Below are 24,025 nucleotides of genomic sequence, written 5' to 3' on the forward strand. Positions count from 1 at the left end.
GCTACGGCCAGAGAGCCCGACGGGCGGAAAGTGTCGGCGGGTGGCCTGTGAAGGCCTGGTCAATGCAATGCCCAGTTCCCTCGCCCAGCAGGTCGGGGCACGCCTATCAAACATGTCGGGCCTCCTCGGCGTCCTGGAGCGTCAGTTGGCGGTCCTCCGACTTGGGGGGTCAGAAAAGCCTGCTCGCGGGAACCGGCAGGGACGGGCGGCCACCCCCGAGCCCCCTCGACGCGCTGCAGAAGCGCCAGCCAGAGCCAAAGAGAGGCCGGGTCCGCCCGCTGTTTCAAGTGTGGCGAGACCGGCCACCTGCTGCCAAACTGCCTCCATCACATCGCCCCGGAGCCTATGGACTGCAGCTGGACATCAGCGGAGAGGTATTGTACCCGCCGCATCCCTTGGCGAGTCGAATCACGGGAGTGGTGTTGCTAAATGGGCACGCCGTGGTGGCTTTGTTTGATTCCGGCAGCAACATTACCATTGTTGCTCGCCGTTTCGTCTTACCGCAACAGTGGTTAAAGCAACATTTGTTGGTTACCTGTGTGCATGGGGGGACTAGGTCATATCGTTCCGCTCACTGCTATCTTACCTGGAAGGGGGAACCAATCAAATGGCGGTCGCTGTGTTACCTGACCCCCTTCCCAGTGATCTGGGACAAGACTGGTCTAAAAGAATCAGCGGTAAGCCATTCGCGCTCCGGGGCCTCGTTGGATCTTGTCATGAGGGGAAAAGGCACCCTCCCGCGGCCTCCACGCCGTGCACAAGGGCAGGCCCTATGGGGCTGGTGTCTCGGGGACCTTTCGTGGCTACGGACCTTGACCCGGAAGATTCCGCCGGAGAAGGGACTAGCCAGGGAACTCTCCCCGGGCCCAGGCCCCAAGACCCTCTCGGCGGCCTGGACCATCAATTTCGGTCCACGCCGGCCTCCTTTAAGAGGGAGCAGTGGAATGACGACTCCCTGCGCTTTGCCGAATGCGATTGTTCTGCCTAACAGCTCGACAGCGGACGGATCCACACGCGGGAACCCTTCTTTGTCCTTGAAATGATCTGTTGTACCGAGTGGCTACCCATGAGGCGAGGTGCGGAAGTTGTTGCTAATTCAGCGTACCTTCCGGCGGGAGATATGCGAGTTGGCACATGCTCACCTCCTAGGCCCACCTGGGGCGAAAAACACTGGAGAGGATTAAGCTCCGCTTTTACTGGCCTGGGATCAATGAGGAGGTCCGGCGGTTCTGTCAATCCTGTCGAGTGCCAGACCCGCCAGATTCCTAGGAGGGACCGTGCTCCTCTAGTCCCTATTCCCCTCGTGGACATCCCCTTTGAAAGGATAGGGGTCGATTTGGTGGGACCCTGGAGCCCTCAACCCGTGGCCACAAGTATATCCTAGTCATGGTGGACTATGCCACCCGGTACCCAGAGGCGGTTCCCCTGCGCCCGCTAATACTAAAAGCATCGCGACGGGAACTGGTTAACTTGTTTCACGCGTGGGCATACCCAAGGAGGTCCTCACGGACCAGGGTACGCCCTTCACTTCGGATACGTTCAAGGAGGTGGCCAAATTACTGCAGATAAAGCACCTGAAAGCGTCAGTCTATCACCCGCAAACTGACGGGTTGGTGAGCGATTTAATCAGGCGCTTAAGCAGATGCTCCGCAAGGTAGTCAGCGCGACGGCAGGAACTGGGACCAGCTCCTCCCGCTCGTGCTTTTGCCTACGGGAGGTACCCCAGGCCTCTACGGGCTTCTCCCCTTTTGAATTACTATACGGGCGACAACCCCGGGAATCCTCGACATCCTAAAGAAGGCTGGGAGGCGAGGCTCTTCCCTCCTCTAATATTTTGAGCGTGAGCGCAACTGCGCGACCGACTCACAAAGATCAGGCCCCTCCTAAAAGAGCCGCGTGACTCGCGCAAGCAGCGCAGGCCGGTTGTTACAACCGCAACTCCGTCCTCAGGGAGTTCCGCCCGGGGGACCGAGTTATGGTGCTCGTCCCGACCTCCCACTCGAAGCTGCTCGCTCACTGGCAAGGGCCTTACGAGGTCAAGGAGAGAAAGGACTCGTCGACTATTTGGTAAAACAGCCCAACGTCGACCGAGTGAGAGGATCTATCATGTCAACCTGTTAAAGCCCTGGAGATAGAGAGGAGCTCCCAGCTCCGTAGGTCACTCTCCCTTTTCGCAAGCACAACTGCCCTTAACCTCGGTGAAGAGCTGACCCCAAGCAGCGGCAGGAGTTAGCCCAAACACTCCGAGCCATCCCGAGGTAGTGGCGAGTCACCCGGCGGACCGCGCTGATTGAGCCGCGATATAGTCACGGGCCGGGGTGTCGTCCGGGAGAGGCCCTACCGACTCCGGAGGCAAAAGCGCAGAGGTCGAACTGGAGGTGAAACGTATGTTGGACATGGACATAATTGAAGAGAGCCATAGTCCCTGGTCCAGCCCTATTGTCCTCGTCTCCAAGCCAGGCGGCTCCTGGAGGTTCTGTAATGACTTTAGGCGTCTGAATCAGATCTCCAAGTTCGATGCCTACCCCATGCCCCGCATTGGCGACCTCCTTGGCGGCTGGAGTGCGGCTCGATATCTGACTACCCTTGACATGACAAAGGGTATTGGCAAATTCCTTTAACGGCATCCGCAAAGGAGAAAACGGCCTTTAGCACCCCTAGCGGGCACTGGCAGTACAAGGTCCTCCCATTTGGGCTGCGGGGCCCGGCGACCTTCCAGCGTCTGGTAGATAGAGTGCTGAAGCCCCACCAGTCCTATAGTGCCGCCTACCTGGATGGCGTTGTCATCTATTCCGGCACCTGGGAGGAGCATCTACTGCAGGTCGCAGCTGTCCTCCGAACACTGGCTAAAGCCGGCCTCCGCATAAACCCCGGAAGTGTTTTTGGATTAAAGGAGGCCAAATATTTAGGCTACCTCGTGGGACAAGGACAGGTGCGGCCACAGAGCTCCAAAGTTAAAGACATCTTAGAATGGCCCGTCCAGTACCAAGAAACAGGTGCAGGCTTTCTTGGGGCTTGCGGGTTACTACCGCCGGTTTGTTCCCGTTTCTCGAAGAGCAGCACCCTTGACTGACCTGACAAAAGGGCGCTCCCTATACGTGGTGTGGACCGACAAAGCAGAACAGCGTTCAGTGACCTAAAGAAGGCCCTAACGTCGGCACCTGTGTTACGGACGCCCGATTTTGGGCTCCGTTTATTCTCCAGACCGGCGCGGACACAGGCCTGGGTGCCGTGCTGAGCCAAAGCGTCGATGGTGTCGAGCCACCCTGTGATGTACCTTAGCCGGAAACTGATGGACCGGGAGACCGGTGCAGCGGCAGTGGAGAGGAGGCCTTGGCCATTAAGTGGGCAGTGACCCACCTCCGTACTACCTGCTGGGTGCGAGTTCGCTCTGGTGACTGATCACGCTGCACTTCAGTGGATGTCCCTGCACAAAGAGTCGAATCCGCGGGTCACCAGGTGGTTCCTGGACTTACAGCCGTATAAGTTCACTGTCACTTATCGCGGGGCACCCTTCAGGCCAATGCCGATGCCCTCTCTCGTATTCACGACCTCTCGGTTAGGTCCGCCCGACCTGGCGGTCCTGGGCTAAGGGGGGGATCGTGTCACGCACGCGCGAGTAGGAGGCCGCGGATTGATTCGACAGCACCTGGGAAACCACTCGCCGCCAGGGAATGGTGGGGTATTAACTTTCTCCCTCTGCTTCCTCATAGGAAAAAAGACCGTCCTGCACCATAGGCATGGATGACCGCAGTGCGATACTTCCGCCCTTCCTCCGCCATCTTGCCCTGACGTCATCCTTCCCATCCTCCCTTGCGGTCCTTCCCGACATTCCTCCACTTCCGGCTCCTCCCCAATAAAATGGCCGCGACGCCAGGAGTCGGCGCGCGATATGAACTGTTTGTTTATGATTTTGACCTGTTTTTGTTTAACTGTACAATATACGGGGCCGGAAAACCCCAACCCTTGCTACTGTCTCTCTCGGTCCTTTACACTATCTATTTGCTTTCTACTAGCTGGTCTTTATGTTGGTCCATCTTATCTATGTACTCTCATTCATTACTAAAGATGTTAGAATGATTGAGTTATTTCACAATTTTTATCATTTGGAGGGATACTTTTAGACCCATTAATAACTGTCACTTGATGTTTAAGGTTTCATGTTTCCTTTCTGTCTAAATTCCAGGTGAAATCTATGCAGTGGTTTGCTTGGAGATCAGTTGTGATGTTTTTTCATTTTTTAAACCATTTATCCCAGACCAGATCTGCAGGGGGTGTTGGAGCCTCTCCCAGCTAGCTTTTGGTGCAAGGTAGGAACATACTGAGGGCAGCACACCAGTCTATTGCAGGGTGAACACACACACACACACACACACGCACACACACTAAGGCTAATTTAGAGTCAACAGTTCACCTAACCTGCATCTTTGGACAGAGGGAGGAAACTGGAGTTCCTGGAGAAAACCCATGCAGACCATAAGCCCTAGTCTCCTTAGTGCGAGGCAGTAGTGCTACCACTGTGCCACCATGCCTCCCACAATCAATTGTGAAGCGTGTTATTGTATATAAGCCTAAATGTAATTTAGTTATGGGTTGGTTCTGTCAGGCTACATCCCTACTACTCATTTGAATTTAAAAACACAGACATTAATTTTTCTTTCTGCCTTTCATCCGAACAATTCTGGGACCTCATGCATAAACGGTGCGTACACACAGAAATGTTGCGTAAGAACGTTTCCACGTTCAAATCGCAATGTATAAAAACTACACTTGGCGTAAAGCCACACACTTTTCCACGGTACCTCATACCCTGTCGTATGCAAGTTCCCTGCTTGGTTTTGCAGTCTGGCAGCACCCAGCGTCAAAGCAGTGTTACTGTTCCTGTGTGGTTACCCTTTATTTCTTAGAACCACATTTCTAACGCAACTTTATAAATACACTGAAACTAACCGCATATTGTTTATTAGTGTAATGCATCTGATTGTAGATTACCTGTAACAATATAATTGTCCAGGGAATAGCCATAGTATTCCAAATACCATAACTGCGTTAGCGTTGTTACTCTCACTGCACCTTCTTTTTCTTCTTTCAGCTGCTCCCATTAAGGGTTGCCACAGCGGATCATCTTTTTCCATATTACTCTCACTGCACCACTCAAAGTATTTATATCACTGTATCTGAGTGGGGAATCACAGCAGCAGCTGATCGGAAAGAGAATTATCGGTATACAGCATCAAGCATACGCTGCCTCAGCCACGGTAAAACGTTTCAAAGCCTTTCCTGTATGGACCCCGCGGTTCAGAAACAGTTTCATCCCAAGAACTATAAACGCACTTAATCAATTGCTCCTTGTAGAACTGTTTGTACGTATAAGTAAAATTACCCCACTGTAAATTTGCAGTACAGTTATAATATTACACAACCTGCGCCACTTTATAAAGCGTGTATTTACATATGATGACGATATCATTTTTAAGATGAAATGCAGCAAAATATGCTGATTATATTATACAGATAAAACTTTAACTTCATTTAAATAATCTGTATTGTTAATAATTAAGCATGTGAGGACTTGGTGCCGCAGCACTAGCAAGTTCACGTATTGCTCCTGCCTCGCGCTGTATATTTGCTGACACTGGAAGGATAGATTGATAGAATAATTAAACACATACTATGAAGATATTTCAATATTCCTTAAAAGTTTTGAAGAATCATCGTCTATTACAGAGCTGATTGTGTGGTGATTAGGTATTTGGGGAAAGAAAAGCAAGGACAGGAATTGGAGGTTAGTTAGTATGTTTGAAAGAGACAGTACTGCTGCAATAAATTATTTCATCGAAGGTCGCGCATGGCGCAGCAGCATCTTGTGTGAGACATGAACAATCACTGCGCCATCGTGTTCTCATGTTTAATAACATGCTTTCATTTCAATCATCATGAAAATGATATCACGTATAAATCTCAATATTTTAATTATTCAGAGAGCTGTAATATCACAAATGTAATAGATTTTGTGTCCTGTTGGAGAAAGAGAAAGGACGAAAGCACGTAGTGTTTCACACACATAGAGCACATAGAAGATCAAATACAAAACAAAGCATTTAACATGCTACTTTAGTTACGATGGGATTTGAGAAACTAGTAAATTAAATGAATTTAAGATGACGTTTATGATGTTCTACTTTAATGACAAAATAAACTACGTGATTGAAGTGTAAATTTTGAGATTAAAGTTGACATTTCGTGCTATATTCCCCACTGTGTGCCTATTTTTTTTTTGTCTGTACCCTAATAAGTTCAGATGGTGGGCTACAACTCGACTTTCACGGCGACTTTGATATGTGACTTCTTTTTTATTTTGGCACTGTGTGACTTTGTGACTTGAGCTTTCGAGTTTCTCCAACACACTATGTCGCTCGATCAACTTCCTTTTGTTGTTTATTCCAGTTTAAATCAACAAATAGTATGTTTTTCCTTTGCCTCCACTTGGTATTCGCTGAAATTCTTATATTTTCCCCCGTGCTTTTCCCATTTTCTTTTCACAGAACGCTGAGCTTAAGAGCTATTTATATTGATTTGCATATTCATAGAGGCGTAATTCTGGGAGGAGTTTGGGAGGAGTTTGGGCGGGTCAGCACGCGCGTGCACGAGTGTTACTTTTCACGCTGACGGGGATTTATGAAGCGGAAGAACGCGGAAGTTGGAGTACGCACAGATTCCTGCATCTGGATTTTTCTGTGCATAAGCACATTTCGGATTTTGTGCTTACGTCATGTTATAGTGTGAATTCTATGCACGGCGTTATGCATGAGGCCCCTGGTGTTTTGACCCCCAAACATAGAAACATTTGAAATGCTCTCCAGATCTGAATACGTCGGCTCAGAATTTCCTTGTGGACAGGTGAAAATGGACAGTTTTGAAAACGTAGGCTTTACTTTTGCTCAAATTTACTTGTGCTTATTACATAATCATTCCCTAATTGATTCCAGCTCTTTACAGCATATTATTTCCTAGTTGGTCACCCTACATGGAAGAAAAACATATTCCAACATGATGTACCTAAAGGAGTTGTTTTGCATGGCATTTGTTTTGCTGCTTACTTGTAGGCATCTACATTGTGTTTTGTACAGTTTGAATGTTGTATACATGAGCAAAAGACAAATAAGTTACATGTCACCACAGTTTGATGATGAATCCCATGGCTGGCAGTGTTACCATACCTTCATGGATTTGTCCCACTGATGTGTGCATACCCAAGTGAACATCTACGTCAGATGTATGTAGCTTTGGGTATTTTTAGTGTGGACAGAGATACTTTCATAACGATATGAAAACGCGTAGTAGTGTGCATAACCTTAACTTAGACAAGGTGAAGCTAGTCAGGCTCCACTATGTGGAGGTAAGAGTTAAGAAAATGGTGTGTGAAATAATAGTTAACTCTATACCCTGCTTTTTCTACTAAACATTATCACAAATAGATTTAAAAAGTCCAACAATTTTAATGAAGTAAATAAAGTTATATAGTAAACCATATAGCATATGCAATCCAACCCACAATTTCCACTATTGTGCTGCAGGTATCCACTCTGTTTGGTCAGGACAGGATACCAGTCCATTAAAGGACACACTTCCACTGGACCAATTTAATGTTGTAAATAATCAAACATGCACATTTGTGAACTATGGTCATGAACTATGGTCAATGAGGAAATGTGAAAGTGGATGGGCTTTCTCGTTTCATGAAGATGTTAGACAGCAGAGCCAGCCACATCTTATCCACTTGGTAATTCTCTGAACCTTACTTACTCCATTACACATTGGCTGCAGAGCTGGATCACAGTAGTATCTGGAACAAGGCTGGGATCATCTGCTAGAATATTAGTTCTTTGCAAGAATTAGTACTTTACACACCCTGGGCCAGTTCTGCCAGTTTACCTAACCTGCATACATCTGGAATGTGTGAGGACATCTAATGTAAGTACCAGGAGAAATCCCATGTGGAAATAGAACATACAAATTCCACACAGGATTCAAACATTATCGCTTAAGCTAACCACTATACCTCCATGCTGCTCACAATATACACTACACAGGGGTCTCCAACTCCAGTCCTGGAGAACTACTGTGGCTGCAAGTTTTCATTCTAACCCTTTTCTTAATTAGTGACCAGTTTTTAGTGCTAATTAACTACTTCCCTTTATTTTAATTGATGTTTCTTGAAACTCTGACCGCTGAATTGATTCTTTTTTCCTTAAACAGCACCTAAACATAAATTTGATGTGAAGTGAGCCAACAGATGAGCAACTAAGTTGGGGCCTCAAACTCCAACCAACTGCACTTCATTCAGTTTCTTAACTTGAAGCCAGTTCTCATCGCTATTTAAACCTGTTATTTAACTCCATGGCGCTCATTCTGCCATGGCAGACATTTCCAAAAGTGTTGATTTTCTTTTTTAAGAGCGCTGTCAAAATGTTTTGTGGACCTAAGCAGATCAACATTACTGACGTCTTCTTTATTTTCTTTATTTTCAGATGGATGCAGGTTGTTGTTTATGTGTTAGTTATTTTGTGTCTTAATATAAAAAAAAAGCAGACCATGAAGTTCAGGTATGGCTACGAAAAGATTAAAAAAAAATGATTTAGCCATAGACGTAAATGTCTTTGGCCATTGAAACATCAGGAAGAAGCCTTTATCCAGTAGCAGTATGATGATCTTTATGCAAATTTCCACCTTCTTACCAGTGTCAGTTTATTTTTGTGTGGTTTCCAAAGAAAACCATAAAATATAAAATTATATTGCGCTAGTTCATACATTGTCCACTTCTGTTTCATCCACAAGCCCAAGGCCAGGCAGAAATGGTGTGCTATCTGTTTCATAGTGTTCACATAATAAACAAAGAGGGGATATAATTGTTCTGATCTAATCACTGTACCACTTAAACGACTGCTCAGGGAGTTTGTCTGCTTCAGCATACCTGACAGAGCTGGCCACAGTGTCTGTTCAGCATTCAGTATTAAGAGATAAAACAATTTTGAACAGAACAGCGAGGGTAATTTTTTTCCACTCATGGCAGTGTGCAGTGTAAGCGTCAACTGTGGAAATGAATTGTAATTTAGTCTGTCCCTTTGTGTGTTTCAAGAAGCCTGAAGCATTGCAAAGGTCATTTGTCTTGAAAGAGCTCTTCAAAAGACTGCACAGGGTTTGCAGATATGCAATGAAGTAAAAAGAAAATCCATTTGCTCTGTTCCTTTGCATGGAATTTCAGAGCATTGTTCTGTACAGTAAGAAAATTTATGAAAAATGGAGGAATTTTTTAAACATGCTAATTATTATTTTGAATACTGTATATTCATAAAATATTCATCCAGTCATTATTTTTCAGAAATGCTAACTTCATTGCAGGATTGGGGGTTGTTCAAGCCTACTCTATCACCATCAGTTGTAAGGCCTAAACCAGCTCTGAGTGGGATGTCAGTTGTTTGCATGGTACACCCATATTAATTTAAACTGGGCATATTTAGAGTCTGCAGTTAACCTGACAATGCACATCTTTGGGATGTAGGAGGAACTAGAGTATCTGGAGTCAAAGCCATATTTATTGTATAAAATACATAACTGTGCTAGGGAAAGTTAAGATGGGAGCAGCCAGACAGATTTCAGAACTGAGAGGTATGAACTATGACAGATTGAAGAAATTGAGCTTTTTCAGTTTAAATAAATAGAAGTGACATAATCAAAGTGTTTAAATTTAAGGAAGAGTTAGTACAGTGTATCTTAGGTGTTACTTTAATGTAATCTCTTCAACCACAATACTGGGGCATGGTTGGAAACGTGTTCAGGTGCTACCCCTTACTACTCAAAATAATGTTTAATCTATTGATCGACATTGACTTTTTGTCTATTTGTAATGATCATTCAAGTCAATGTACTGTGCACTATTTGCAATACAATTTATTTTTGTATATCCCAAAATCACACAAGGAGTGCCGCAGTGGGCTTTAATAGGCCCTGCCTTGACTCTGTAAGAAGACAAGGAAAAGCTCCCCCACAAAAAAAAAAATCTTTGTAGGGAAAATAAAATGGAAGAATCCTTGGGAAAGGCAGTTCAAAGACAGACCCCTTTCAAGGTAGGCTGGGCGTGCAGTGGGTGTCAAAAAGAAGGGGCTCAATACAATACAGTACACAGAACATAACACGAGTAATCCTCCATAATAGTACAATAGAAATATTATAGGTACAGAGCAGAACTCAACAGTAGATGATATTACATAATACGATTTGGATTTGTTTAGGGTCCTGGAGACCTGAGCTATCAAGCTGCCCCCCCATTGGCCTTTCCACAGCTCAATGGTGCTGGGCCAGCCAATCCAAAGAAAGGACCCCTCTACCCAACAATTCCTGTGATCCACCATCAGAGATGACTTTACCTTAGGCAGGAAAAACAACTTGGCGGTAGGGCAGTGGCACTAAGTGCCACATTTGAGTACAGAGAAGAGAAACAGAATAGGTGAGGGTTAGTAACAAATTATAAATCTCATATTACTTATATTTTAGTGCTAATGACTAACAACAGAGATGCTGTCTGTACAGTTAATCAGTAGCTTTAGTCAGGATATGCTAAACTGAAATTGTGAGTCTTCAGCCTGGATTTAAAAGCTGAGACCGAAGGGGCATCTCTTATAGTAGCAGGCAGACCATTCTACAGTTTAGGGGCCCTGTAACTAAAAGCACAACCTCCCACTGTTATTTTATTAATCCTTGTATCATAAGCAGACCGGCATCTGGAGATCTTAATGTGCACTCAGGTTTGTAAGTCATTCAAAAAGTTCAGACAAGTAAGCCGGACCTTGGCCATTTAAGGCTTTATATGTTAAAAGGAGGATTTTGAAATCTGTCCTGAACTTAACTGGTATCCAGTTTAAGGATGTAAGAACTAGAGTTATGTGTTTGTATTTTCTTGTTCTTATAATAATTCTTAAAGCAGCATCTTGGATTAACTGGAGGCTGTATAACGAACTATTTGAACATCCAGTGAACACCCCGTTGAAGTAGTCGACCCTACTTGAAATAAATGCAAAGAACTAATTTCTTAGAATCCTGCTTATTTAGAAAGTGCCTTAATTTCCCAACAATTTTAAGATGGAAGAAACATGATTTAGACAACTTTGTAATGTGTGCTTTAAATGACATGCTAGAGTCAAAGAGAACTCTTGCTTGTGGGCTGATTCTGTAAAATTAATGGTGATTCCCACTGAGTTAAATGATGACAAAATATTGTTGTGATCAACGTCATTCCCTCCAACAATTAACATCTCTGTTTTATCTTTATTTAAAGACAGATAGTTCTCATCTATCCACTCCTTTAATTCACTAACACAACTAATTAAAGACAACATCGGAGAAACTTCATTCGATTTAAATGAAAGGTATAACTGGGTGTCATCTGCATACGAGTGAAAATTAACATTATGTTTCCTAATGAGAGATCCCAGTGGAAGCATGTAAAGTGAAAACAGTAAAGGTCCCAGTACTGAGCCCTGCGGGACACCATATTGAACTTCTGTGTATAATGATGGAGTACTGTCAGCACATTTCTGTACATACTGGAATCGATACTAGTATTTCAACTCTCAAAACTACAGAAAAACTGTTTAGCCTCAACTTCAGATTAAAATATCTTACAATAATTGCTCATTCATTCATTTTCCAAATCTGTTTGCTTTAATAAAGGTGGAGCTTTGGCCAAGTAGTTGAAGGGCTCCCATCTTGGTATTGTACTTTCCTTTAACAACTAGCAGTGCTACTCATCTAAGAGGGGTTGAACTCTACTTAATCAACATAGACCTCAGCCATTCATATCTCTCTTTTATTTGCCAGTTGATTTGGGATTCATAAAAGTAGTGTTAATGTTTATGATGCACCATCTGTTGGAATGACAGAGACATGGCAACCAGACAGACACACAACCATGTATCCATTTATTAAGGTGGAATTATCTCATGAACAGCAGCACAAAGTTAACAAAAGCCATCTTATGATGTATATGTGAAATGATGGATTTTTAACATGAATTGGAATGGAGATAAGACTAGGCAAACAAATCCATGAAATCTACAAAAACAGCATCAAAATGAAATTACCACCTGCCTGTCTGCCAACAGCAGACAAACTACAAAAAAATGAAGATGTAAGCGTTAAAATCCTGCATGACTCATTTTAGATGTCAGATGGAATGAATATGTGTATGCTTTCTTTTAATTTTCATTCAGTGTGTTACCTCTTAAATATTTTAAAGAAAAGTCATTGAAATAGATGAAGGCAGAGGCTCCTGCTAAACCATCTTAATCCCTAGTGATCTTGCCTTGGTGCTCATGATAACACTTATCTGAATTGGCTTGAATGAAATGCAATGCATGTCAATATGGCTTATTCTCTTGTTCAGTAGAGCATCAAGATAGCAGTGGCTGTCCTTAAATTAGGAACATTTGGGCTTTTGTAGAAATGCTCTGATTCGGTTTGTTGCATGTGTGGCTAAGTAGATATTAATCTAGAAATCTTTTCAATGCTGGATTCTTTTATTCATTTACTTTTTCATTTTCATCTTACTGATATCCAATACAAAGTGTGTTGACTACAGACACAAACCAGTGCAACAAGTGCAAGTCCCTCTGATGCTAACATTTTAATGACTGTGTAGATTTTGTGAGGTAATGAGAGACACTAAATTAGCCTTCCATTAGTGAGTATTAGAATGTACATAGACTGTAAAACCTGGGGATCACCCAGGCTTGGGCTACTTTTAGCCTATTATTAGTGATGATTCCAGCGAAACTTAGATTTTTCACTTCACAAAATGAAAAGTGCTGCCATGCCGTTTCATAAGCAGCATAAGAAAGGTGATTAGTATTCATAAAAATCTCCCCTAACCCCCGGACTCGTATCTTCACCTCTTGTGGCAGTACCAGGGTGAGGACACAATTCCCATTAGGTGAAGGCAGAAATAGTCGCACACAGTATTTAAATAGTAGCCCCAGTAAATCAAGATCTTATGTAAGACTGCCAAAAGAGTCTAGCTGCAGTGTTTTTTTTTCTCAATTACTTTTTAATAACAATTTCATTGCCTCACTTGCAGCTTTTCTCTAAGAGTATATCCTTTTGTCTCATTGTGATTGTGTTTAGCCATGTTCCATTTCCAAAAGAAATATTTCTATTATTTATTTTCTTAAGGACCCATTCCTGAAAAATACAGGGGCTCAGTAGGGAAGTTGAGTGCTGCCAAACCCTTAAGGAGCAATGTTTATTTCTTTCGATATTCCAAAAAGCGTTACATTCCACAAAACCGTTTTAGTGATTTTCACTATTGCGAAATCACACTCTAAACAATTTTGCAAAACTTTAATGCGAAAGAAAACTTGGCTGTTTCACTCATTACAAATTACTATATTTTGTGATGTTACATTGCACATAACCTATGGAATGTGATTCTGGCCGCTGTGCAAAAAGTTATTTCATTGTAGTGTGTACACCGTGATGAAAAGTCTGAAATGAACTTATTACAATACATTTATTTGTTAAAGCAAATGAGTAAACATAATTGGTAACTTTACTTTATGTTGCTGGTAGACATTCATCTCAGTTTTTTGATGAAGGAATTTTTGGCTTTGATGTCTACATAGAACAATTTTAAATCAGCTTTGAGCCATATTTATAACATTACCAAATCCCGCTCTTCTGCTGTCTCCTGTAATAAAGAATTGTGAGCCAAGCCTTCCCCTACCTCTCGAGACCTGCTGAGACCCCCCACTCTCCTGCCAGTAAATGCTTGTCATGGTGAAATGAATGTGTGTACACAAGCATGCCCTGTGCAACAGTGGCACCCATCCAGGCTTCATTTTCAGCCTGATTTCCCCCAACATCTCTGAAATAGAAAGAAAAGGTTAAGGATACAGATGGATGGATAACATCTATTTGCATTTGCACGTCTATTGAAATTGCATGCATATATACATCACAGCACCAAGCCATCCAGACAATAAACTTAGGTTGTAATGTCTCCCAACTTTGAATTTCTCAGTATATAAATACAATGCTGATAAGCAGGTCCTTTCATTGTTTAACCTGCAAAAAGTCATTCAGGGACAGGTGATCTCCATTTTTTGATTTTAGTCTACAAATGATGCCATCGGTGGATGAGAGTGTAGTTTTCTTTTCGTAGATGGGACAGATATCAGATGTAATCTTTGTTGTCAGGCAAATGTTGAATAGGTATAAACTGATAGGAAATATGGTGCATTTGTTTATCATGAGAAGGCATTTAACATGGTGCAACATGAGAAAGTGGGTGTATGGTAGGGAAGATATGTGTGGATTGTTAGTGTCTGTGGTGTACAGGGAAGCCAGAACAGTAGTTGGGGATACTGCAAGTTTTGGTGGGGCTGATTTGGGGATCCATTCTTAGCTCTTTGTACTAGTGGTGGAGGCGGATACCAGATAATTGTATGAAGTATTACCATGAGAACTCATGCATGCAGATAATGATGACAAAAAGTGAAACTGAAGACTCAATGTAAACCCAGGAAAGATCAAGTGGATGGGAGTAAAGAGGCAGAGAGCATTGAAGAAGTGGATGCATGACCATGAGGTACTGTATATAGAGTAGAAGTGTTTGTCGAAATCCAATGCAGGTGTAGCCAGAATTGGGTGTATAAATGATGTAGTGATATGGAGAGTAGGCTGCAGGTGGCAGTTGTGAACTTCATTTGTAGAAAGTACGAGAGTGAGGTGTGAAATTCTAACATAGTAAGGGCAAATTTAGATATCAACCAATTGAGTTGTTTTAGAGAAACTGTACATGTGTGTAAATTTTGTACTGTATGTATAATCTCCAACCTGCTTACTCTGATACAGGGACCAGCCAATATGTACTGTATACAGTGTCAAGTGTGCTTACATACAGATATACAAAATAATCCAGTGCACATCATGTTCACTGTATGTATATCCATCAATTACCAAACCCATGAAATCCAGTTAAGAGTTGTGGTATACATTGTATACACACACTGAGCATTTAATTAAATGCGTATGCTCCTTAATGCTAGTAAACTACTCCTCCAAACTCATTATATACAAGATATGGGATGCAGACGGTATCCTTCAATAAGGGTGCGTAAATAAAGGCGAGCTTCAAAAGGGCGACCTCAATTGGGCGCAGCGAATAAAGGTAAACGCAACAAAATTATTACAGAAAATTTATTAGATAAAGGCAATGATTGAACGTATAAAAAGGCGAAAGCAAGAATATTAAAACATCCAATTAATTAATGCATGAACTTCTAACAAACTATTACTAAAGCTCTCTATATTTTGAACATTTTCCAATCCTATATTCAGTGCATTTCCAGATGTGTTTCCCATTGATAGTGTTCTCCTTTCTGAATGGGTAGCCTTCGACTACGAGTAGATCTGCACCTTTGTTGCTCTTCACATATTCCAGAGCCATTTGAACGAAATTATCTACTTAACGCTTTATTCAGCAGCCAATTGAGGTCGCCCTTTTGAAGCTCGCCTTTTGTGCCCCCCTTATTGAATAGAGCCAAAAATGAGCATTTTCGAAATTCTGTATTTGGTGCTAATTTTTATATTTGATTGTACATTTAAATTTCCCTTCCTGAGTGTAAAGAACCAAAACACCAGGCTATTGTTGGCCAAAATCTGGTTTTGTTTCCTTCAGGAATCATTTTAAGAGTTTATTATTAAGACTATAGAGTTTATTTAGGTTTATCATTACTATAAAGATATTATTTTGTATTTTAATTGGAAACTGTAGATAAGGAATAGGTACTGTTTTTATTTCTTTTTTGGACACAGAATAGTAAGTGGCTTTCAAGTTACCCTGACTATAACGTAAGCAGACAACTGCCATTAGTCACTACATCATATCGGCAGGAGACTCTTACATAAGCTCCATTCTTCCTGCTGTCTCTTGCCTGAAGGTGCAGTTTCATCTCAGTACCTTAATTTAATTGGAAGCTAGCCTCCTAGTTTTTGCTATCCTTGCACATTTATTCTTTGACAGGAGCATGGGCAACAGGGCACATACAATTGTACTGGCTAAAAATAGAAGAGCATAATGTGAAAGCCATTGAACCTTCGCACCCCTTTGATAAAGGTGTAGGTCCTTAAGGGAATGTCAATGACACACTGCTAGATAATGTGATTTGCCTTAACTGGAGGGCATCAATTACACTTCCCATACTGTATTTTGTTCTTATGTCCCAGACTGGTGTAAGGGTTGTGAGGTCTGAGTAGATATCAGAGCTGTCATGTCACTTTAAGCAGGCTCTCTTTGAGCATTCAATTATTTTTTGTAGTTCAGGAGAAAGAAGTTCTTCTTTTGCACAGATAAAATATATTTTTTTACCACAGTGCAATGAAGAAACTGATTATGTTAGAGGAAATATTAGTTGTGTACATGACCATAAGTGAATACTTCCTCAGGTACTGATTTCTAATTTAGCCCATCATAAGGCCCTAATCTGGTTCGAATAAGCTCTCCTTGCAGAAACATGAGCTCTTCTCCATCCAATGTAGCTACATCCCAACATGCATTCTGTTTGTTTATTGGATGTGGTGGATGCTGACGATAATAAGCTGATGTGCCTGTGTGAATAAAGTGCATGCGAATGTTGGTGGGAGCAGTACTTGTGTTAGTACACATGAAGGAAAGTATACTAGAGTATGAATATACTGTAGGAATCAACAAGTGTGATGGAGTGAAAGTGTAGATAAAAGAAAACAGTGGAGAAGTGATCACAGTCAGTGTTTTTGTGCAATGGAAGGAGAAAAGATGAACTGGGTGACATTGGAGGAGTACTAATATTAAGTCACAAGTAAATGCATGAGTTAAAAGTGTTAAAAGAGGCAATGTGCAAGAAGCTATGCCGAGTGACTGTGTGTGTCAGTGTGAGAAACGGACCAAAGGGTGTGACTATAGAGTGGAGAGTAAATGGGAGTGAAAATGTGTGTGTGTGTGTGTGTGAGGAAGACTGCCCCTAAGTGTGAGATTCTGCTAGCCTTTGAGTGTGAGTATAGCAGTACCTGTGTCTATGTGTTCATGTGAGTGTGAATGTGTGAGTGTGTGGCAGCTTCTCTTTCCTGCCTGCTGTGCCAAATCCTCCTCCACAGCTGCTGTGTTCAGCAGCTGGGCTTTCTGGGAAAATGTCCTAATTTGGCCAATGAATGTGCACACATTCCTCTGGGCTGAAACACTATGTACTGCCGAAGTTGGAGAAGGAGCTGAAAACCATTTGCTGGTAACTGCCCGCATATTAAACTGGTAGTACTGAAATATTGATGATCTGAGGTTTACCTCATTCACGTATTGGTAGGGCCTATTGTCCACTGTCCTTATGGTATTTTGCACAATTCAATAACACTTTTATTTTATATACACTTTGCATATGGGTTTATCTTATGATTCTACAGTATGAAACATAGTCAGACTACCTGACCGGCATGTGGTACCAAGCTAGCAGGGACTGAAACCGGTAATCATTTGGATTTCTGCCCAGCTCCAGAATGCTAACTGTAGAATCAGGTGGTGGTGACTGAAAGTTGCAGTGCATCATTTGAATTCCAATGTGTAGTCTAGCAGAATTACCGATGGCTCCCAGCATTCTCAATCTGACTGTTCATTTTCATACATTGATCTCCAGCTGAAAATGAGCATGGGCAGAGGGCGCTAGACATTGAGAGTGCACAGCCGCTGAAGTTCCGTGAGAGGCAACGATTCTTCGAGGAGGTTTTCCAGCATGATATGGATATCTACTTGTCAGCCGCGCATTTGCAGATCGAGCACAGGAGACGTGAGTAATCAATGCATTTTTTCATACCTTAAGTTTCACAAGTCTACATTGTGTTACCCCTACCTCTTAAACTTCATTGCACATGTCCCAGCATCAGTTATATATTCAGATCCTGGGGTGACAGGTTGATCAAGTTTTATTTTTCTATGTTACATTTTGTGGCTTTACATGGTACAATACAGCACACATTGACAGGGGCACATTGTTACACACTTGACGGAGAGGTTAAGTGACTCACATTGAGTCAGGGCAGTAAACTTAAGTTTCAGCCTTGACAATTTCTGGAGCAACTGCCTTTGCCATGAGGCTGCACTGATGTGTGAAATATAGTTTTGGCCTGATTAAATAAACAGTTTTCACAAGGTAGTGTCCTTCTCTTCTACACATTCATTATTAAATACAGTGCCATTGTGATCTGAAATGCACAAGAAAGTAAATTGTTTCAAATAAATGTCCATGCATTAGAAAAGATCATGTACACTCTATTTGTCAACCATTTATCATTTGCTAAGTTACCTGAGAGCCCCTGGGTGTCCCAGAAAATGTATAAAACAAGGTACGGCTTCATTATGCATTGGACACTCGTTTGTCATCGTTCAGGCAAATTCCCCAGCAGGCATGTAACTCCTGAAGGGATTCAGTGAAAGACATGCAAAGGTGAATGGCACAGGTGCATGATGGCATGAGGTCCTAGAAGCACTTTACCTCCATCTGCTGGCCATTCTGTTACTGAGCCAAACTGCTCTTCTTAACAGCCTAGTGTACTCAAAAATGACATGATTGATACATATGGTTTCTTCCATGCAAAGTATCACATGTCGAAATTGGAATGATTGCTTGAAAAACTGTAACTGTCTTCTTGCACCCACATCATCATTACACAAAGCAATGAGTAACAGAATAAAGGAGTACTGGAGCTTGGTACAGAAAAGCTGGCCAATCGGATTTTGAAGGGAACAGACAGATGCTGAACACTTGGCACACTGGTATCTGCATCATTCACAATGAAGAATAAAAAACAAAATTACATATCAATTATCTGTTTTGTGCTATCATATTTATATCTAGGCACTTGCACACTTTCATACCACCCATGTGCATATTTTTCAGATTGTATAACGTGCAAGAGGGATCACTCTCATCCATTCCAGCTTCCTCTGCCTATACTTCCTTTAGGTATATTAACAGAATATATTTGATTTTAGCCATCAAGATGGCAGAGTGGCAGGGCTGCTTCCTCACACAAAGAAGACTGGGGTTCACGTCAAGGGAGGAGTTTGCATTTCTTCCCGTGTTTGCATGGCATTGCTCTGGTTTATTCCTATAGTTCAAAGACATGCCGTTTAGTTGGCTTGGCAATGCTAAATTGACCCTGACTGTGTTTGTACATGCGCCTTTACCTTGTGATTTGTTACAACCCTGTCCAGAGATTGTTCCTGCCTTGCACCCATTGCTTGCTGGGATAGGCTTCAGCTTCTCCGTGACCCAGCTCTGAATAAGCAGATTAAGAAAATGGATGAATAGTTGACTTTTGCTGTTTTCTAAGAATGATACACCTGAACAGTCCCAACTCCACCATTGCTCACCTTAATCGTGTCTTCTCATTTTTACACTTACATGAGATTTAAACTCCATGCAAGATTTCATATAATTTTCTTGACTATCTGTCACAAGTATGACAGATTTGTTATTTGGGCTTTAAAATAGTATGAAGTGCACTGCAACAAAATATTAGTTGCAAACAGAAGTGTTCATAAAAGCTAACATACAGAATACGGGATGCACACATCAGAAAGTACAGATGCTGTAACAAATGCCACAAATGGAGTCTCCCCACTACTTCACTTTGGTTCATGAAAAGAGCATCATTTCTGCAGGTGGTGGCTTGAAGGCCTATTGCATGATCTGCCAGTCTTCTGGGTATTGTTCCTCAACCTTCAAGATCCTTCCTCTAATCATTGATCCCAGTAGTATACCAAAGTCACATTATTACAGACATGTGCTGTAACATCTTGGGCAGTTCACCAGAACTAATGAATGAAGAGTCACCTGTTAAACTCACTAAATTGTTCAGTTGTTTCTTCCTGTCAAGAAATATTTGCATATTTGGTCCTGCTGATCTCCATGCAGCTTTGATCACCGTTTCTGAGTACAACTGTTTTGCCACAAAATGTAAAAGTAGTTATCTAAAGCAATGAGAAAAAATAGATGTACAATAACCAAATGCATACATTAGCAATCTATTCATCTGTCCATTTCCTGAGCCCTCATATTTCAAGTCAGGGTTGTGTGGAGCTTAAGCCTGTCATGGCAGCATTGGCTGCAGGGCAAATATGAACCCTTGATGGGTGGTAGGCCTCACAGTACATGATCACACACCACCTTGTCTTTCCTGACTTCACAGTTCCTCCAGGCACATGGAAAGGATTCTGATCCCACAGTATAAAAGCTTTAAGAGAATGGGTGTGTTCTGCTGGGAAAGACAAATCCTGATAGTGTGCTTACTGTGTAATCAGACCTACTGCTGGTTAATAATATCAAGTTAGCCAGGAAAGTGGCCGGGTTGATATAACAATGAAGGAGCAAAATGTGAAATATTACTATATTAAGTGGGCACTGTCTAGCACTGTTGCAAATCAGGCAGCTGTGCTTTATTACACAACCTTGTTTTAAAACTTGAACTTGCACGCTTTCATATCGAGTCATTTTTTAAGTAATTAATAAAAACACAATACCATAAGCTGGCAGATTGTATCCCAATTTTAAAACAAACACTTGTAAGTTGTTGCTCAGACGTATTCAGAAAATTTGTTGACAGTGATCAGTGAAAACAAACTTCTGTAATAAACTTTGAACAAAACTGAAGTTTAACATTCACATCGTGTGGCTTTACAAGTGCAGTGATCTCATCCCACAGCTTTTTTGCTTTTTCAGTTTGCGTCATGCCATACAAGAGGGGTTTATCTCTATTCCAAGCCTGCTAAGCTTCTTTACACAGTCACAAGTCTGCCAGTGTACTCTTTTTTTCTTCTCACCAGTGGTAATCTGCTGCCATGCAGTGGCTGTGTTTCCTCTTGCTAGACAGGTGCAAACACATCCAGCCTGCTTCTTGCATTGTAAAATCCAGTTCATGGTCATAGGGTTGGAGCTTACTTACTGTGGCAGCACTGGGCAGAAGGTAGTGGCCACCACAGAATAAGATGCCAGTCCATTGCAGGTCCCACTCATGGATACACCCACAATCACACACACACACAGGGTGGCTAGTTTAGAGTTCCCAATTATCCTAATCTGCAGATCTTTGGGAAGTGGAAGAAAACTACAAAGACCATTATAAAGGGCTAAAATGACTTTTAAAATGTACAGATTGTATTTTAACTTGTTCATTGTCAGCCTGACAGGGGGTTTCTTAAGTTTGTCCAACAGAGTGTGGAAAAAACAAACAGAACTACCTTTTCCCTGTAGAACACTTGTTTGGTCTGTTTTGTAGCTCCTATTGGCAGTATATCCTCCATGGAAGTCAACGTGGACATGCTCGAGCAGATGGAGCTGATGGACATTTCAGACCAGGAGGCTCTAGATGTGTTCCTCAGCTCCAGTGCAGATGAAGGAGGCATTGGTTCCCTACTTACAGGTAACTCAGACTGTTAAGAATATAACACCTCACACTATGAAAATTGTGGTAAAAAAGAAAATCTGGTGTTATCCAGATACACATTTTAAACGAATTTGTGGCTCAAGTCTAGAAAAGGGGTTTTAAAAGTCTAAGTTAAAGCCCCCTCAAAAATGTTGTATCATCTGGTGAAGATGCATCATTTGTATAAACACGATGCTGAAAACCAGAGCATGAACTTGGATCTTGGTTATTGCTAATTTCTCTCACATAGTATGATTTTGGATAGTAGTTGACTCATTAATCCAAGCAAATGTGTAACTATGGCAGACTATTAATATATACAGTATGTGATCAAATGTCATGTGATATCCCTACGGGGAAAGGTTCCCCACTATGTGAATATGTAAATGACCCCCTCCACAGTCCATGTTCTTTACCCTCCTGTACGTTTGCTGCAGTCTTGACAGAGCTGCTTGTTTTTTAACTTAATTATTAAAGAAATCATTTTTGCTGCTAGGGCTTTACACTGCTGGTATTTTTTAAAGCATAACATAACATTAAGATGCCATTTTAAAAACAGCGTTTTGTGTTTTTGTTAAGTAAAAATATTTTTTACTAGTGCTTGAATTTCTTAATCGTAACGTAAAACAAGTTAGCATTTTTTTAAGGAACATTAGAACACTCTAGATGAGAACAGGCCATTCAGCCCAACAAAGCTCGCCAGTCCTATCCACTTATTTCTTCCAAAAAACACCAAGTCGAGTTTTGAAAGTCCCTAAAGTCTTACTGTCTACCACACTACTTGGTAGCTTATTCCAAGTGTCTATCGTTCTTTGTGTAAAGTAAAACTTCCTAATGTTTGTGTGAAATTTACCTTTAACAAGTTTCCATCTGTGTCCACGTGTTCTTGATGAACTCATCTCAAAATAACAGTCTCGATCCACTGGACTAATTTCCTTTATAATTTTAAACACTTCAATCATGTCACCTCTTAAATCTTCTTTTGCTTAAACTGTAAAGGCTCAGCTCTTTTAATCTTTCCTCATAATTCAACTCCTGTAGTCCTGGAATCAGCCTAGTCACTCTTCTCTGGACCTTTTCTACCACTGCTATGTCCTTTTTGTAGCCTGGAGACCAAAACTGCACATAGCACTTCAGATGAGGCCTCACCAGTTCATTATAAAGGTTGAGCATAACCTCCTGTGACTTGTACTCCACAGATCGTGCTATATAACCTAATATTCTGTTTGCCTTCTTAATGGCTTCTGAACACGGTCAGGAAGTCGATAGCTTAGAGTCAACTATGACTCCTAAATCCTTCTCATAAGGTGTACTCTCGATTTTCCGACCACCCATTGTGTATTCAAACCTAACATTTTTACTTCCTATGTGTAATACTTTACATTTACTGACATTAAATTTCATCTGCCACAAATCTGCCCAAGCCTGTATGCTATCCAAGTCCTTCTGTAATGATATAATGGATTCCAAATTATCAGCTAATCCACCTATCTTGGTATCATCTGCAAACTTAACCAGCTTGTTACTTATATTCCTATCTAAATCATTTCTGTATATTAAAAATAGCAGCGGCCCTAGCACTGACCCCTGTGGAACACCACTCTTAACATCAGCCAGTTCTGATGAGGTTTCTTGCACCATCACCCTCTGCTTTCTGTGTCTGAGCCAATTCTGCACCCATCTAAAAACATCATCCTGAACTCCCACTTCTTTTCATTTGACACTCAACCTCTCATGTTGCACCTTATCAAATACTTGTAAAGTGTTATCTGCTTTAAAATGAGAAGTTTAGTGCTCTTGCTGTAGCTTTATCTTTAGTGATGTAGGGATTTTGCCGCCATTTTATAATTATTTTCAGTCACATGTGGTGTATAGTGGTCAGGGCTTTGCACGTAAGACTTCAAACCCTGATGGTGAGTGTTCAAATTCCACTACTGACACTGTGTGACCATGAGCAAGTCACTTCGCCTGCCTGTGCTTCAATTGGAAAAACAAAAGAAATGTACCCCGTTGTATCTTCAGTGTTATAAGTCTCCTATTAGACAGAGAGAAAGAGGCATGATGTGCAGCCCACTTACTATTGAGAGGTGCATAGGGTGAAGAAAGTAGAACTTCATTTTTGTTCTCTTTTACAAAATTCCATAAGTTAAAATCCCCACACGGCTTGGATTAAAGAGGTTGGAAGGGAGCTGTTGCCTCGGACTCTACAGTATGTGAGTAGTGAGAGACTTCAAATTGGCATCAGTGGGGACATAAAGAGTAGAGCACGAACCACATATGTACCAAACGGCAGCTGCTTATGTTGTATACACAGGCAGACAAGAACTGATCAAGGATGTAATTACATTAATATACATCTACTTTTATGCAACAATTGAATAGCATTTTGAGTTATGTTTATTTAATAACTGCATGAGGTAATTTGAAGAGAAACCTGAACATTTTATTTGATTTTTTTTAAGGAAGTCAACCTTGTCTGGAATTCTGTTGACATCCAAGTTCCTCCTGACATTGTTATCTT

The 24,025-nt window shown here is 41.9% G+C and overlaps 1 protein-coding gene across 1 annotated transcript in view; it reads left to right on the forward strand.

Annotated features, from left to right (window-relative positions):
- si:ch211-253b8.5 (dysbindin) overlaps positions 1-24,025 on the forward strand; it is a 55,495-nt gene that overhangs the window by 29,709 nt on the left and 1,761 nt on the right. The window contains exons 2-3 of the mRNA XM_039735371.1: positions 17,718-17,867; positions 21,358-21,501. Coding sequence (XP_039591305.1) covers positions 17,718-17,867; positions 21,358-21,501 — 294 coding nt within the window. The remainder of the gene's footprint in view (positions 1-17,717; positions 17,868-21,357; positions 21,502-24,025) is intronic.

The sequence above is a fragment of the Polypterus senegalus genome, chromosome 14 (genome assembly GCF_016835505.1).
Source record: "Polypterus senegalus isolate Bchr_013 chromosome 14, ASM1683550v1, whole genome shotgun sequence".
NCBI classification, from domain to species: Eukaryota; Metazoa; Chordata; class Cladistia; order Polypteriformes; family Polypteridae; genus Polypterus; species Polypterus senegalus.